This window comes from Choloepus didactylus, chromosome 18 (genome assembly GCF_015220235.1).
Source record: "Choloepus didactylus isolate mChoDid1 chromosome 18, mChoDid1.pri, whole genome shotgun sequence".
Classification (NCBI taxonomy): domain Eukaryota; kingdom Metazoa; phylum Chordata; class Mammalia; order Pilosa; family Megalonychidae; genus Choloepus; species Choloepus didactylus.
This window is the reverse complement of record NC_051324.1, coordinates 71,068,189-71,085,766: the sequence shown is the minus strand read 5'-3', so window position 1 is coordinate 71,085,766 and position 17,578 is coordinate 71,068,189. Positions and strand designations below refer to the sequence as shown.

The window sequence follows — 17,578 nt, the reverse complement described above, 5'->3', positions numbered from 1 at the left end:
ATCGGAGGCCTAACAGACGCATGGTGCTGTTCCAGGTGTTGGCAATAACCCAGACAACAAAAAACAAAGTCGGCTTTCTCCACAGCTTATCACCATTGGACAGTCTACGTTTCCTGTTTTTTGTCTCGTCTGTGTTCCTCCACAAAAAAACAAGCTCCATGTGGGCAGGGAATTTTGTTTGCTTTGTTCACACAATGGAAGCACAATACATACTTTTTGAATTGTTAAGTCCCTTCTAATACAATATCCGATATATTGCAGGTATTGAACAAATCTTTGTTGAATAAAAAACCAGAAAGAAAGGGATTCCAAGACACTCTAAGTATTTCAAGGGGAAAACTGGAGAGAGATTGCACGTTTTCTTATTAATCGCTTTGTCTGTGAATTATTTGGCACACATTTTATAATTTAGTTAGAAAAGTGATAATAGAAAAACAAAGAGATACTGGCTAATGTGAAAATAAGCAGGGAAAATAGGAGAAATTTAGGAACAGAGAGGAGAAGTACACTTAAAAGTGCTAGTATAACTATAACAAATTGATTTTTTTTTTTAAATGTAAAGACTTATTTTCTAACCAACCTAAAATTTCTCCAATGCCGATGAAAATGCCGGAAAGTCCAATGAGGCTTTTCTCTTCTGTTCCAAATTTATTTACAGCACCAATGCAAGTTCCATACACACCAGAGAAGAAAGTTAATTCCAACCCTTTAGAAAAAAATCAGATTTAAATTAACTATACATTCACATTCTCCCTTTCCTATTTTTCTACAGTCTAGCAGTACTTGAGCTATATGGACATAAGATAAAATTCCTAATCCATTCAGGCTGAAATGTTACCCCCCAAACAGAGCATAATTTTATGCTGCAAAACTGATAAAATGACATCAGCCACAAGATGGTAGCTGCAGCGCATCTGAAATAAAAATGTACAATTCAAACAAGCAGGGATACAGTGTTAGAGACTATCACCTCTGGGTGTGCAGGTGGGGGTGGGGGGCAGAGGCTAATTAACATAAAGTGGTGATAGTTGAAACCTAAAGTACTTATTATCCTAATGAATAACCTTCCCAGAGTCGGGAACCTATGCTTGGAACCCCAATACCTACTCTCTCCATGTCTGCTTAAAGGCACCAAAATGCTTTAATTCAACCCTTTTGTCTAGGAAAAGAGAATTCCAAACATATAAATAAGGGTCTATCAGTAGAGAATCTCAATTCCCTAATGCTACAAGACCTTAACTAGGAATTACACACGTTTAGTGCATATCCTGTTTCTCCTAAAAAGCTGTACCTCCGAGGCACGTGGGGGCAACAGTCCTAACTGGGATGTTACAGCGCTCTGAGAGGATCTCAACTGACTGCCTGATGGGAAATTCTTCCGGACCTTGGAGTACTCCACCCAAAACCCACATCACAGCACCATGTGGTGAACTACAGAGCTTAGACATTATCTTCATCCAATAAAGTCACAGAGATCCATTCATGGTTATTTCCTGAAGTGCTCCACGATGCCCTAGGATGACCATGCGTTTGTGGGAGCTAGTCTCCGAAGACGGTCCCCCAGGGAACCTTGCTTCCCGGTTTTCACAGCTTTGCATAGAATCCTTCCACCTTGAATTGGGCTGGCCCTGGGCTTGCGTTAGCCAACAGAATGCAGCAGGGGCTGACGCTGGGCCAGCTCCAGGCTTAGGCTTTAAGAAGGTCTGGTAGTTTCTCCTTCTATCCTCTGGGCAGCTCTTAGCCACTGTGTAAGATGCCTGGCGGCCCTGCCAGGTCACAGGAGGGGATCACGCGGAGAGGGTCACACCAATGGGCCGAGGACCGGGGACCACATGGAGAGAGACACCCAGCCTTGCGGCTGACCCCACCAAGGCCCCAGGCCTGGGAACAAAACTCTCCTGGAAGTTCCAGCCCCCACCGCCCTGTGAGGGCAGCCGGAAGAGACCCCACCCGGTCTCTCAGAAGGATCATCCCGCTAAGCCCCAGTCAAGGCACAGAATTCTAAGCAGCAACAATGCGGCTGTGTTTTAAGCCCTTATTGTCATCATGCAGCAACAAAAAAAACACAAGTCATGAATTCCATCACCTGTATATGCAGTCGTTATACTAAGAAGGAGCATCTCTTTGGTGACGCACAACTTAAGAGACTTTTCTGTAAAAAAAAAAGAAGAAGAAGAAGAAAAGAAAAAAGTTAGGAGTACTTAACTAAACTTGAATTAATGAAGCAAAAATTCTAAAATATTCCTTCAACCAAAACACCCCTTATCAGTAACACCAGTAAGTAAATACTTGGAAACAGAGTGATTGCTGTTAAAATGCCTAAGGGATGGACCAAATGGGCCCAATAAACACAATGTTTCTTTCAACTGCTTAAATCTATTCTAGAGGGGCATTTTTTCAACATATTCTCTAGCCCTTAAGCAAACAACAGCACTGTGGGGGGGGGGGCGGATAAAGAATACTTTAACAAATGACTAAAATGCTATTAAGGTAGTCCACATTTGGCAAAGTGCTAACTTCCCTAAGCAATTACAGTGCAGCAGTGCTAACACTGGACTCCAGTTCAGAATCACCAGGGGAGCTTTTTAACAACAAGGAAGCTGGGGCACCACTTCCCCAAGTGCTAAGTGGGGATCGGAAGACACAGTTCTGCATATTTGTTTATTACTATTATCACTTTAATATCTGCTTTTATGCTGTTCAGTTTAGTTGAAATCTGCAATGGAAAATGCATTTCTAAAACCTATGCATTTTAAATTGTCTTTTTGAACCTTATGCCGGTTTGAATACATTATGTCCCACAAAACGCCATTATCTGTGATGTAATCTTGTGTGGGCAGACCTATCAGTGTTAATTAGACTGTAATTCTTTGAGTGTTTCCATGGAGATGTGCCCCACCCAACTGTGGGTGATGACTCTGATTGGATAATTTCCTGGAGGTATTGCCCCACCCATTCAGGGTGGGTCTGAATTAAATTACTGAGCACTATATAAGCTCAGACAGAAGGAGCAAGTTGCTACAGCCAAGAGGGTAACTTTGAAGAATGCACTGGAGCTTCAGCTTACAGAGACATTTTGGAGACGGTCTCTGAAAGCAGACTTTTGCTCCAGAGAAGCTAAGAGAGGACAAACACCCCAAGAGCAACTAAGAGTGACATTTTTGAGAAGCCAAAGCCTAGAGAGGTGCGGGATACTGATTACGTGCTTCAACTTGGTGGGCCTGGGCCAGGGGACCTGATCAGCCCCTGGGGAGGGTGGTGGGCACGGGCGGTAGCGTCCTCCACAGCCCCCTGGGCCTGAGAAAGTGAGGCCGGATGCAGGCCCCATTTCCTCACCCAAAATACAACCGTTAGAGGAAGCTTGCTGGAGAAAACCGCCCCCCCTTATCTTGCCCGCCACCCCCGTTGCCAGAGCAACTCCCGCCACCGCCAGTGCGCATGCACCGTTGCCAGAGCAACTCCCGCCCGCTGCAAACAGCTTCCGCGTCCTCTCAGAACCAATCCTAGCCTTTATCCCCTCAGCATTGCCATATAAGGACCCCACACCCCTAACACCGACCCCGCCCTCTATGCCAGCCTATATAACTTGTGCTCACCCCTGAATAAAAGCTTTTGTTCTACCCCCCTAAAAGGAGAGTGTCTCGTTTTTCTCCCTCGCCGCCCTCCACACCTTGCACGCCTCCGCCGGGGACTCGGCCAAGTCCCCCGCCTCGCCCTCGCCTCCGGGAAGAGCTTCCGCCGGTACCCACAAAGCAAACCTGACAGCAGAGGGTTTCGTGGGTGCCCGCCCCTACCTAGCTGCGACCGCAGAGAGGAATGTCCTGGAAGGAAGGCATTTTGAAAGCAGAACTCTGGAGCAGACGCCAGCCACGTGCCTTCCCAGCTAACAGGTCTTCTGGATGCCATTGGCCATCTTTCAGTGAAGGCACCTGATTGTTGATGCATTACCTTGGACACTTTATGGCCTTAAGACTATAACTGTGTAACCAAATAAACCCCCTTTTATAAAAGCCAATCCATTTCTGGTGTTTTGCATTCCAGCAGCATTAGCAAACTAGAACAAAGCTGCTCACATTTCATAATTTAAGGACTAATCTAGTATACTAGTGGGTCCAGGTTTCAGTTCTTAGTCCACTGCAAATCACAGTACTCACATAAGTCACAAACCCTCTGCCTGACTTTCTCTGTATGCAAAACAGGATACTTTTTTCCTCTAATGTCACTGAAATATAGTAAGAATAAATGCACTAAGATAGTTTCACCATTCATTTCCATGTATTTCCAAGAAAAATACATTATCATTATGAAATTTTTTAAACTAAGAAACTTTATTACAATAGCAATGCAGGTCTGTTTTATAGAACAATCAGAGGATTTAGATAACAAAAAGGAAACTTAGAACACAATCTATTTGCAGAAATTGACAAGCTGATCCTAAAATTCACATAGAAATTCACAGGACCCACAGTGGTCAAAACAACCTTTGAAAAGAGCAAAGTTGGAAGATATGCATTTGATTTCAAAACTTACACTAATCAAGACAGCACAGTACTGGCCTAATTAGGGACAAGTGCCTAGAAATAAACACTTACATTTACAGTCCACTGGTCCTCAACAAGACTGCCAAGAAGACTCAATGGGAAAAGAATAGTTTTTTCAACAAATGATGCTGGGACAACTGTACAGCCGCATGCAAAAGAATGACATTGGACTCCTTCCTAACACTATATACAAAAATTAGCTCAAAATGGATCATGGACCTATATGTAAGCACTAAAACTATAAAACTCTAGGAAAAAAATATAGGAGTAAATATTCATGACCAAAAACACAAGCAACAAAAGTGCAAGTAACAAAAGCAAAAATAAATAAATTGGACTTCATCAAAACTGAAAGCCTTTGTACTTCAAAGGATGCTGTTGAGAAAGTGAAAAGACAACCCACAGAATGGGAGAAAATATTTGCAAATCATATTATGATAAGGGACTTTCATGTAGAATATAAAAAGAATTTTTACAACTCAATAATAAAGACAACCCAATTTAAAAACGGGCAAAAGTCTAAATAGACGTTTCTTCAAAGAAGATATATAAATGGCCAATAAGCGCATGAAAACAGCTCAACATCATTAGTCATCAGGGAAATGCAAAGCAAAACCATGAGATAGCACTTCATACCCAATAGTCTGGCTATGATCAAAAAGACATGACAAGCAAAGGTGAGGATGTGGAGAAACTGGAACCCTCAAACACTGTCAGTGGGAGTATAAAATGGTGCAGACATTTTGGAAAAGTCTAGTGGTTCCTCAAAAGATTAAACATAGAGATACCACATGACCCAGCAATCCCAGTCCTAGGTAGACATTCAAGAGAAATAAGAACATATGTCCAGACAAAAACCTGTACATCAATATTTATATCAGCATTATTCCTAATATCTGAAAAGCAGAAACAACCCAAATGTTATAAGTCTACAGCCCGGATGAACCTTGGAGCCATTATGTAGGTGAAAGAAGCCAGCCACCAAGAGACCACCTATTGTATGATCCCATTTATATGAAATGTCTAGAATAAGCAAATCTAGAGACAGGAAGTAGATTAAGGGTTGCCGAGGGCTGGGAGGCTGGGGCAAGGGGGTTGTGGGGGATAGAAGGGAAGCAACTGCTAATGGGTACAGGGTTTCGTTTTGGGGTGATAAAAATGTTCTAAAATTGACTGTGGAGCTGGTTCATAACTCTGTGAATATACTAAAAACCATACGTTTAACTGGGTGAATTGTATGGTATGTGATTTATCCCTCAATAAAGCTGTCCTATTAAGATGCCAAAAGCATAATCAACACCTTAATGGATCTCCTTCCGTACTTTTTCTTTTTTCTTTCTTCCTTTTTTTTTTTTTTGACAAAAACAAATTCCAGATTGCAGGAAGACAGTAGAGTAGGAAACTCCAGGAATCAGTTCCTCCACCAGAACAACTATTAAACAGGCAGGAACTGAATGAGTTAGCTATTTGGAAACTCTGGAGTCCAAGGAGGAGCAGGAGGAAGGCAGGCTGGTTAATTATGGCTGCGTCTGGGGAGCCACGGAAGGAGCTCCTGGCTTCTCCCTCCCTCATTTCCCCTCCAGGGTAGTTTGGAGCCTGTGGGTTCCAAGCCTTTGTTCTGGATGAGAATGAGTGACTTGGGAACCTCCTTTCCTCCCAGAATTTGCCATCCAGGCAGATGCAGCCTGAGAAAAGGAAAGCAGTGTTAAGAAACAACTGAGGTGGATGGCCTGGGGCAAAGGCTCACCTGCTTTAAGTCAGGCAGTGGGACATCTGGGAGAGGGAGCAGGTCTCTCTCCTGAGAATAGAGGGGACATTCAAACTCCTATAAACAGGGGAACTCTAAGGCCACTAACAAGCACAAGCGCAGCACAAGACACAGGGACAAGACTGCAAGTTGCTTTGGCCCTGGGCAGACCCTCCTGATAGGGGGGCTGACACTCAAGAAAATCTGTCGTATCACCAGCTGGTTACAGACTCAAGAAAAAGAAATCTCAGGGAATAAATCCCAGAGTTAACATTTCAAAATACTAAAAAATGTACAGTGTGCAACAAAAGATTACAAGACAAAGAAACAGGAAATGATGGCTCATCCAAAGGAAGAGGATAAAAATCCAGAAAACATCAGCAAAGAAGACCAGATTATGGACATAACAGACAAAGACTTTTAAAAAAATGATCAGTCGATACACTGAAGGAGAAGGAAAATACCGAGAAAGAACTAAAGGACATCAGGAAAACACTGGTCTCAAGGCCCCTCAAAGCTGCTTCCCATTTGAGAGTAACTGTCAGTCACTCTCTTGTGGGGAGATGAAGCAGCAGAGAGAGCAGCAGAAGCCAAGAACTGGCCAGTATCAGGCCTCACTGGAATCGGAAGCCATGGCCTCAGGTTTCTGAAGAAACCCCAGAAGGACTGTTACCAGAGCTACTTCCCCTGTAAGAGGGTTTGTGCTCATACCCAGCTCAGCCAGTACCAGCTGGTTGACCTTGGGCACATCACTCAACGTCTCTAAGCCTCAGTTTTCTCTTCTGTAAAATGGAGACAATGCCAGGTGTACACTGTATGATATGCAGTTGGGAGAACTCTCTTGATAAAGGAGGGTGACTGTTCTCTCTAGCTGTTGAGTCACTGGAACTTCCCGCTCTCTTCTGAGGAATGACAAGCGATCTGCTCTTCAAGGTCTGAAGGAAGCGGTCCTGTTTGTCCATACTCCCTCAGGTATCCTCCCTGTAAACTCCCAACTCGGACATAACGTGAGCTCTCTGCAGCCTCTTCACACCTGCCTCCTGCACCCACGCGGGTGGGTAGTGTAAGATCACCCGTCCCTCATACCCACCCACATTACAGAGACATCTATTGCAAAAACGAACACATTTCAGAGCAGCATACTTGGAAAAATGAAAACACTGGGGTATCGACAATCCAAAGTTACCAGGGAAAGGGGGAAAGGCAAATGCTGAAGTTGTTCCTGAACAGTTCTTGCATTTCAGATACAGAAAATACTTACTAAATGCATCTACTGCCTTGGTCATATTGCTCTGGGGAGACCTAATTGAAAGAAAAAAAATTTTTTTTTCTCCCCTGAAAACAAAACTAGTGTATCACATTTTCATTTACGTTTGCAAAAGCTCTGTCCTCTGCATGGTCTGGCAAATACTTCCACTTCCCCTCCGTGCTCCTTGCTCTGGGGTCACCCTTCACGGCCCCAGTCCTTGCTTCTGAGAACTCCTTTAAAGTGCTGCCCCGGCGGTTCTTCAGTCTGAGATGGAACACAAATCTTTCCCACGGAATGGACTGCAGATATTCATGCATCCTTTACAGATGTGATACTTCAGGCAAGGCAGAAATATTCTCTACCCTGCTATTTCCATATGGTAAAAACAATTTGTGGGTACTGGATCTGCCACACCCCAACTATATGAAAAGCAAGGAGCTTTTGAACTCCCTGAAACCTTTACTACCTGCCGCTATGTGGTTGGGACGCAGTAGGATCTACTGGTTGGAAGCACAGGCTTTGCAGTCAGAGTCCTGGGTTTGAATCCCGGTTTTGCCACTTATTAATTGTGTGATTACAGACAATTTACTTCATCCCTCTGAGTTTCCTCATTTGTAAAATAGGGACACTACTTGTGAAGATTAAATGAGATAACATACTTTAAGTGGAGCTGTTATAAGGTTATGATGAGAAATCATTTTTTAAAGTTTACATCTCTTAATCTGCCAGCCAAGTCTACTTATCCTTCTTAAATGATACTGTTTACAAAGAAAAAAAAATTGAACCTAATGGAGATCCAGTTGACTGCAGAAATAAATAAATCACTGATACAAAAAAAAAAAAAAGGAATATGTTCTAACCAACAGGAAACACATGCGTTCTCTGGAAGCAAATCCTATTTAGTCTCCCATTAACTGGTAGTACCCACATCTTGCACTTGGAGAGGATGTGATTTAGGATTCCAATATTTTACTTTTCAGGCTCTACATAAGTAGGAACTGATTTATACAATCGATTACAGTCTATTAAAATACAATCAATTCAGCTGACACACAGCTGCAAATCACTCCCAATTCAATTCAAAGAGATATTACAAGGAAGCCCCTTTTAGTATAAGAATTCTAGAATAAGGCAACCCCCAGGTCCTGCAGGTGCGGATGAAGTTTAACATCAAGTCAAGTCATTATCAGTCCTCACTGAAGACCCTCCATTCAAAGTCCTTTTAAGGACCCACGAGGTCCCAGTGAGCCTTTATTGCCTCCCTGCTCTCCTGCCCCGTGTGCTGACTCTGGGCCGTGGTGGCCCCCCTGGAACTCGCAGGAAGGCTGCCTCCCCAGGGCTGTGCTGCCCTGATCTCACACTGCGCTCCTTCTCCTGGGGTGGCCCCGCTGGCCGCCCAGCTCTCCCTCCCTCTTTCCCTGTCTTCTTAGCTCTTGCTTGAGACTTTCCTACATGCTTATTATCCGCCACTCCCTTGAAAATTAAGTCCCTTAAGAATAGGGACCTTATCTGTCTCGTTCATAGCTCAGTTCCTGGGGTTTAGGAGACGGTGCTATTTGTAGAATAAGGACAGTGAAGCTTCCAGTGTGGGAGACAAGTCAGTGGGAACCAATGCTAAAAAGGCCGAGTGCATCTCAACCCTGCACCCTCGTCCCCGTCACGCAGCCCCTGGTCTCTCTCCACCCCTCAGCAGTGAAGGCCCTTGAAATCAGGGAAGGGGTTGTGTTTTTTCTTCATGGCACCTATAATTTGTTGAATGAATATTTCACTTTTGTTGAATTTTCAGTATTCATCTTCATAAACACCTTCCCCAACTCCTATTGGTTTGTGAGATATACACATATAAATTCAGCCCAAATTTTGAACACTTATTGATCCTATGCCTAGGGAATTTTAGGCCCTTTTTCGATTAAAAAGACACTATAGAAAACTCAGTGCAAAAGGGTTAACAATAGATAAAATGCTATAAGGGAAACTTCACAATATATCTATTCATGAAAAAACAAAACGAAGGTGGCAAAGATTACTTTCTCGTTTCCTCTTCCTCAAATCTAGATTTAACTACAGAGACATTGTCTGTGATGTTTGAAATAGTTTTGCTTATAAGTGAAATGTGCTCAAGGTAATTTACAATTTTTAGAAAAATATGGGTCTATATACTTGACTCCCCATTTGGACTACGCTGGGGAAAACCACCACTGCAAGAACCAGGAGTGCGGGTAAACCCGAGGCCATCTACGTCAGCTGCTGGCGGCCCGACCCTCTCTCACACACAAGCCAGAAAATGCCAGAGGCCGAGGGCAAAGACTATTCTATCTGGCTCAATAAGCCCATGTCCTTGCACATGGAAACATTTGGGACATCTGCTGAACTGAATGAGGAAACCGAGGTCTGAGAAAGTCAGGGGATTACTGCTACCCTAACCCTCGCAGGATCACACAATTCATCAGTGGCAAAACTGGGATCATATCTAAATCCCCTGAAAGTCTTTTCACCACCTTCCCTTCCTCTGTCCACCTATTCCTTCTTCCTCTCCCAACAGTCACCCCTTTATCTCTTTCCTTTTCTTATTTGCTTTAAGAAAATAAATCCTGTCCACCCATGGTAACCAACAGAAGACACCTGATTTCAGTTAGGGCTAAAGAGTTTAGTAATCTCCAGACTAGATCTAGTCAAAATATATTTTTAAAGAAAAGGGATGTTTCCAAAACTCCTTACTCGTTGACTTCCATGTCCTGGTCATCAGAAGACTCATCTTCTCCCAAGATATTTTCAGAATCTGGTTTCCTAATGAGAAAGAAAAGAACTGTCCCCACAAGGCTAATCACTGTCAGGGCAATAAACACTGTTCTTCGGTCACTCTCTGAGGGAAAGAAAAGAAAGAAACAGAAGGAAGTTGATAGCATGGACCATACAAACAACTCCAGAATTAGTAGCATGTTCAGACCATGTTAAATTTTTATTTTACTGCAGCAGGTAAAAATGATACCTCTACTTGTGTCTTTCTGTTAGAGAATTGCTAATAAGCCCAAAGAATAGCAACAGGAGAACTTAATCACATTCTTTTAATCAAAGATGTGAATAGACACAACAGTAAAGAGTTCAAAAGTCTTCAGTAATTGACCACTGTACATGGACACAGAATAAAATACAATTCTCCCACACTCTGAGATGTGACTTGAAGCACAGTCATACAATATAATCCTAGTTTAATAACATAATCCAATGGAAAAGGTTACTAAATAGTGTACTCTGAGAGGATTAAGTAAGATACCAAAGCTCCTTAGGGCAATGTCTGAACAAAGCAAAAATGGGTATTTTTATGGAACTGCTATTTTGCTTTGAACATATCTCAATAAAACAAAGTGAAAAAAACAAACCTGATATTTGAGTTTTTCCTTGCCAAGCAAAATATATGTAGAGATTTCCAAAGAACAAGCTGGGGGAAGAAAAGGCAGGAGAGAATATTGGGAAATTATTTTATTATTTAAGGTTTTTTTAAACAATTATTTCATTTGTTGGAAAAAAAAAGAGAAACCCACATAATTTTAAAAGTATCTATCTGCCTGCCCTAGGTCATTCAAAAATTTCAACTCCACCATGACCGTTTCTGAAAAGCTTAACTGACCCAGATGAAATTTAGTCTCCTTCCATGTGACAGTAACCTGATTCAGAACTGTCCTTCAGAGAAGACTTGACTCACTTTGAAACATGTGATTTATTGGAACTCTGGAAATGACTACACAGAAACAAGCAAATGCTACTTTTAAAATACTAAATTTTAAAGAACCTATTAAAAAAAAAACCTATGATTTAATTTTCTGCTTCTAATCAGGTATTCTATTTAGCACACTTTCCTAAAGAAGGAATCATTCTCTTTACACCCCTGTTTCTTAAAGTACAATTCCTTAAAACCAAGCATTTGTATTTGTTAAGCCTTAGACACACCAACATTTGGGGGAAAACTCCATGAAGGTAAATTGACAGTTTCCTGAAATCCAGCAGTAATGACAAGAATGACTGTTTTTGCTTTTCAGTTAGGAAATACGGTATACGCTATATCGTTCAGTGTTGATATATTTAGTTTCACTTTTGAATTTTAGTATATTTGTTAGTAGCTTTCAGGTAGTGTAAATCAGGGGAAACAGTGTGGACTTTGGAGTCCAAGTAAGGGTGATTTAAACCAGATTACTGAACTTTTAAGCCTCTGTTCTTTTATCTGTGGAATGGAGAGAATATCTTCTAACCTCATGATGTTGTCATGAGGATTAAATGAAATTAAATAAAGAATTATGTCCCTAAAACACAGCAGATGGTAAACAAATGGTAAATTACTATTTACTAATTCCAAGAAGGTAAATCTATGCATTTTAAGTAATTCTGTAACATTTTGAATCCATACCATATGCAGATAGGAACTTAAGTCATATAAAATTAAAAGTGAATGTTCAACAAAACAAAGACCTAAAAACTGATGTGGCAAACATCAAAGAAAAGATTTAGCTCCAAAAGTATTATTACCTGGACTGCAAGAGCGCCCAGAAAATTCCACTGTTTCTCCCAATAGTGAGCTCATCTGAATTTATTGTCAGGCAATTTCCTTGTGCTGTCCAAAGCACTAAAATTCAAACCAAAAGTTTATCAAGGGAATACAATTACTTAGCTTTACATTCTAAACATACAAATGATACCCTCTGTTAAGCCCCAGAAAATAAAACAGAGTGAGAACACAAAAATCAAAATGCTTACCAGCAGCTGCAATTCCAATGAAAACAGAGGCTGTGTAGAAGGACCACGGGAAAGGCTGGATAAAAACGGCAATGTACATGCTAAAATATAACAGGTCAGTGCATTATAGTCAAACGATACCTGAAACAGAATGCCAATTATGCCTTCTAGGAATCAATTTTGAGGGTTCCCTTCTTCTAAAATTCAACCTGTTGAATTTCCAGTTTAGAAAAAAGGGACAAATGCAACCTATCCATTTCTGAATTTCCCATTTCAAACGTGTAAAATCATAGAACAAACGTTTGCAATTGGCCTTGGCCCACAGCTTAGCAAACAACAGGACAGTAAGTTCTAGAGCCCAGATTATTTCAACAGAAGTTCTCTTCAACCCTTTTGGAAAGAGATTTTTAATACCATTTGTATTAGTAGTACAACAAAAGCTGACATACACAATCACAGCACACTGAAACAAGATAGTATTCCTGAGAAACAAATCAAGACCCCTCTGAAGCGGAGCCAAATCACCCACATTCTATTCTATCCAAGTCGGCAAATGTGTATTACAAGTTTACTAGGTGCTTGAAGCATGCTGAAAGTGTTCTAATTAAATGAATGAAAGATGATCACACTACTCACCTGTAAAATAAACCACTAGCAAACATAGAGAGTTGAGGTCCTACAATGGCAACCACAGACGGTGTAATCAAATTTGAAGCAGAGAACACTCCATAAATAATTGCCATGCTGTATACACAACACACAAAAAGAAAAGAAAAAAAAAAACCCTTTTAAAAATCTGTTCAGAGTCAATAGATTTTTTTGTAATAAGCATTCATATTCTTTAGTCAAAATTTATAAAAACTATATTACTAAACTGAATGCCATATCAAACCTTTCATTTGTACAAAATATTGAAGTCCTACCCAAAGTTTCTTTGAATTAGTTTGCTTTGGGAAATATATTATTATTGTACCAGTAAGTTATAATAAGAGCTAACGTATAACATATGCCAGGAGCTCTGCCGAGTACTCTGAAAACATCCTCTCTTTTAGTCCCAGCAGCTATAAAGAAGGTATTATTACCCTTATTTCACAGAAAAGAAAGCTGAGGCACAGAGGGGTTAAGCCATTTGCGAAAAGTCCAGCTGTGCAGCTGGTGAAGCCAGCAGTGGAGTCAGGATTCCAACCCTGGCAATCTCAATCCCAAATCCCTAGTGGACTAGTCTACTCTACAAACAGCCTACAACTCCTGGCAGCTGGATGAAATTTCTCTGCTATAAATAACCAACAAAGAGTTAAAATTAGTTAAACCAATAGTCTTACTTGAATTATTAATCTACTATAGACCCAGCCCTACTGTACATACTTTGTAGAAAAGTGTAAAACCATTTTTGGGGTCCTGGATTCATTTACTAGCCACTATTATGTATAAGTATGAAGTAAATTATTCTTTGGCTTCTGTGAATCTTTCACATATCAAATGGTCTTTCAATTGGTCTTTAGAAAACACAAGAAGGCAAAGCACTATAAAGAGTTGTGATATTATTAATCATTAGAGACAATGGACATTTGTGTCCTTCGACTCTTGAATATTACAGACAAGGTAAGACTTAGGATAGAGAAAATCCAATATCTAACCACATAAAAATTAAGAAAGCTTTTTGTTTATACATATATGTATGTATGACATGCCCACATTCCCAGCTCATACTGGTAAATTCAGATCTTTGCTCTTCATTTACTTCATCTGTAAATTTGGGACTAAACACTTTATCAAAACTCTAAACACTCCTGATGCCAGTATGGAAATGGTCATGAAATTACAAAGATGGGGAGACCAAATGTTTCAAGAACCTTGTAAAACATCCTCTAGCATTGAGAAGAGAGTAATCATACTTGAGTAGTTTTAAAATTTCAGGCACTGTGCCAAGCACTTTTACATGCATTATCTGAGCAAGGAAACTGGGCTCAAAGTAGTAAGTTGCCTAAGATCATGCAGCAATCAAATTGTGAAACCAGGATTTCAAACCCACATTCCAAACCCTAGGCCTATCAATTTTTGCATTAAATTCCCCCAAATAGTCTAGATACAGAGAGGAAAAAAGTGTCATCACTACAAATCCAATAATAATATCACATTGCATGAGGCTTTGGTAGGATTTAAGCACCTATTGTCAATAATATATAAAGCAAAACCAATCATATAATATACAATACCTGGTATAGCCACTCCCGTGAAAATCTGTACTATTTAAGCTCTTGATGACAGTTTGCTGTGTGGAAGATAAAACTAATCAACAAAAACGTCTTGCAGTCTCCCTCCCCGTTGGAGAGTATGTCTCCAAGTACTCAAGGACAGAATAAAGTCAAAATTCACAATGCTGCAATGAACACCAAGGCTAAAGAATACCAAAAGTCCACTATGAAGGATACAGAACTGAAGAGGGCAAAATGATTACAAGAGAGTGGAGGGGAACCAGCTGTGACTATGCCCCAAGTTCTAATTCCTTCATCATCCACGTACTTGATACAAACAACTAGGTCAATATAATTAAATCAGAAAAGTAAACGGGAATGTCTGACCCATGAAATCAAACCTAATCATAAAAAACGAGAAGGGGAGGTGGGAAAATAAAAGGTGCAATTTTAGGCGCGCTGTTACATATAATTAACTTTTATTATCAATTTGGAGATGCATTATGACAGGCCCTTCAGAGGAAGGAGAACAGACTACAACTCACCGCCACATTTCCACAAGTTTGAAAGGCGGTGAACATAAACATAAAAGCAACTCCTAAAATAATGATGTTGTAAAGCTTTTTAGATTCCGGGGACATTTTGGCTCTGCTCTGCCGGAGGTCAGCAGCAGCCCCGGGCAGTCAGCTCTCCACGTGGCGAACCCACTAGGAAGCCTGAGGAAAGAAATGAGATGGTGAGAGGAGAAAGTAGATGCGGTAGCGAGGCAGCCGAGCTGTCAACTTCCAAGTCCTGGATCAGAATTCCGGGCTTAGGGTGAAGTTCTTCCTACGGGAAGAGTCAGGACATTCCGAGGACGCGATCCGAGTAAGGAAGAGCCCAGCATCCGCAGAAACGCCAGGAACGTTGTTCCTTCAGGTAAAGGGGCCCACAGAGGAATTAAGAGAGTCAAGGGAGAGCTCGCAGCGGCCGACGCGGCCCCGCCCGCCGGGCCCTGACTCTCGGCAGGTCAGGAGGCCCAGTCAGCTGACCCGGTCACCTGACCACAGCGCGGTGCAGGCCGCACAGCCCGCTGGGAAATGTAGTCCTGGGCGGCCAAAACTGCACGGGTACTCGGCGATGGCTTCCCCTGCCCCAGAGAGTTGCGGAGCTGGGCGGGTGGGCCCAAGGGGAGGGAGGCTGCAAAAGGGAGCCCGGCGAGGAGTGGGAGAACTGTGGGAAGGGGCCTGGAGGGGACGTGGCGGGTCTGAGGAGGTCAGGAGCACACGGAGGCAATTGGGAGGAGTACCCTCTGACAGAAGCGGGGCTGAGATCCGAGCAGAAAAGCTGCGTGGAAGTCGGATATTGGCAACAGAAGGCGAATCCCAAACTAAGGAACACTTCCCCTTCCTCCAGTCCGAGGGCTCCGGCGGCGGCCTCGCGTTTCGCGGGCTTTCCAACTGCCCATACATTCCACTCCCCCCCTCCCCTCAGCAGTGACTCCGCGCTTTTCTGCCCGCCCGCTGGACTCTGCGCAGGCGCGCTGGGCGAGGGCGGGGCGCGCGGCGCCGACGTTACGGGGCGGGGCGGGGCGAGCCAATCAGAAGATTCATTTCCGGGTGGCGCGGGCGCCATTTTGTGAGGACAGCTATAAACGGGCGCTGAGGCGCTAGCTCGCTCAGTTGGGTCTCAGGTAGCGTAGGTCGTGGGGTTTGTTACTCGCGTTGTTCCCCTTTCCCTCTCCACTCACTAACTCGCGAAAAGCAGCTGTCGGGAAGAGGCGCGGCGCCGAGCCGAGCGAACCTAAGGAAACCGCCGCCGCCGCAGCGCGCGGGTCCGCCCAGGCGTCAGTTTTCTCGGCGCGCAGCTCCCGGGGCCCCCGGGCCGAGCTCTCCGAGGCCATGAGTTACGGCCGCCCGCCGCCCGATGTGGAGGGCATGACCTCCCTCAAGGTGGACAACCTGACCTACCGCACCTCGCCCGACACCCTGAGGCGCGTCTTCGAGAAGTACGGGCGCGTCGGCGACGTGTACATCCCGCGGGACCGCTACACCAAGGAGTCCCGCGGCTTCGCCTTCGTGCGCTTCCACGACAAGCGCGACGCCGAAGACGCCATGGACGCCATGGACGGGGCGGTGCTGGACGGCCGCGAGCTGCGGGTGCAGATGGCGCGCTACGGCCGCCCCCCGGACTCGCACCACAGCCGCCGCGGGCCGCCACCCCGCAGGTACGGGGGCGGCGGCTACGGGCGCCGAAGCCGCAGGTAAGCGGGGAGGGGGCCTGCGGGCAGGGAGGGCGGCGGGGCCCGAGCGGGAGGCGCGCCCGCCCGCCACGTGCTCCCGGCCGCCGGAGCCCCCGGCCACCCCGCGCGGCCCTGCGCGGCGTCCCGGGCCCGGGCGGGCGGAGGGCGGCGGACCCCGCCCGGCGACTCGGGGAAATGGCGTCTCCGGGCCTGCCGCGAGATAATGGCGGCCAGGGCGGGCGGGGCCGCGCGCAACTTCCGTCGCTCCGACGCGACGCCGGTCTCTGTCCCCGCAGCCCGAGGCGGCGCCGCCGCAGCCGCTCCCGCAGCCGGAGCCGCTCCCGGTCCCGGAGCCGATCTCGCTACAGCCGCTCCAAGTCCCGCTCCCGCACCCGCTCGAGATCCCGGTCGACCTCCAAGTCCAGATCGGCGCGCAGGTCCAAGTCCAAGTCCTCGTCGGTCTCCAGGTCTCGCTCTCGGTCCCGGTCCCGATCCCGGTCCAGGAGCCCGCCGCCCGTGTCCAAGAGGGAGTCCAAGTCCAGGTCGCGATCCAAGAGCCCCCCCAAGTCCCCCGAAGAGGAAGGAGCGGTGTCCTCCTGAGCGAATGGTAATGCCCGCGGGGTCCCAGGCGCACGGCCCTCGTGCGTGCCGGGGAGCGGAGGAGTTGAAGGCCGCGTGGTCTAGACGTGACTCGGCTGTGGGAGTAATAGTCGAGGGGTCTGCAGAGAAGACGCGTGTAAAGCTTAGATAATAATGGCTGTTTCGTGAACTGTTTGAGACCTATTAATGAAAATGACTATTTCTTGCTGTTTTCATCCAACGTCTGCATTTTCCCCTTTAAAGCTGCGGTCTCCTGTTTGATAAAAGAATATTGGCCAGTATTGCAGATTTTAACTG

At 44.5% G+C, this 17,578-nt stretch overlaps 2 protein-coding genes across 10 annotated transcripts in view; one reads left to right on the top strand and one right to left on the bottom strand.

The window, feature by feature from the left end:
• MFSD11 (major facilitator superfamily domain containing 11) overlaps nucleotides 1-16,912 on the bottom strand; it is a 31,991-nt gene extending 15,079 nt beyond the window's left edge. The window contains exons 1-10 of one of the 2 annotated variants that reach the window (XM_037810761.1): nucleotides 15,006-16,909; nucleotides 14,482-14,537; nucleotides 12,902-13,009; nucleotides 12,287-12,366; nucleotides 12,059-12,155; nucleotides 10,918-10,976; nucleotides 10,256-10,400; nucleotides 7,550-7,590; nucleotides 2,087-2,152; nucleotides 581-706 (exon numbers count right to left, since the gene is read on the bottom strand). In XM_037810761.1, the coding sequence (XP_037666689.1) occupies nucleotides 581-706; nucleotides 2,087-2,152; nucleotides 7,550-7,590; nucleotides 10,256-10,400; nucleotides 10,918-10,976; nucleotides 12,059-12,155; nucleotides 12,287-12,366; nucleotides 12,902-13,009; nucleotides 14,482-14,537; nucleotides 15,006-15,101 (874 nt within the window). In that variant the 5' untranslated portion in view covers nucleotides 15,102-16,909. Of the gene's footprint in view, nucleotides 1-580; nucleotides 707-2,086; nucleotides 2,153-7,549; nucleotides 7,591-10,255; nucleotides 10,401-10,917; nucleotides 10,977-12,058; nucleotides 12,156-12,286; nucleotides 12,367-12,901; nucleotides 13,010-14,481; nucleotides 14,538-15,005 lie in introns of both variants that reach the window. The other variant, XM_037810762.1, reaches the window with a different exon arrangement.
• The window catches only part of SRSF2 (serine and arginine rich splicing factor 2), a 3,228-nt gene continuing 1,732 nt past the window's right edge, over nucleotides 16,083-17,578 (top strand). For 6 of the 8 annotated variants that reach the window (XR_005212894.1, XR_005212891.1, XR_005212893.1 and 3 more), the window contains exons 1-3: nucleotides 16,083-16,702; nucleotides 16,978-17,288; nucleotides 17,525-17,578. The exon at nucleotides 17,525-17,578 is cut by the window's right edge. Coding sequence is in view for 2 of the 8 variants with exons in the window: in XM_037810769.1 (XP_037666697.1) it covers nucleotides 16,341-16,702; nucleotides 16,978-17,281 (666 nt within the window). In the remaining 6 variants the exon portion in view is untranslated. The remainder of the gene's footprint in view (nucleotides 16,703-16,977; nucleotides 17,289-17,524) is intronic. The other 2 variants (XR_005212892.1, XM_037810770.1) reach the window with 1 other exon arrangement.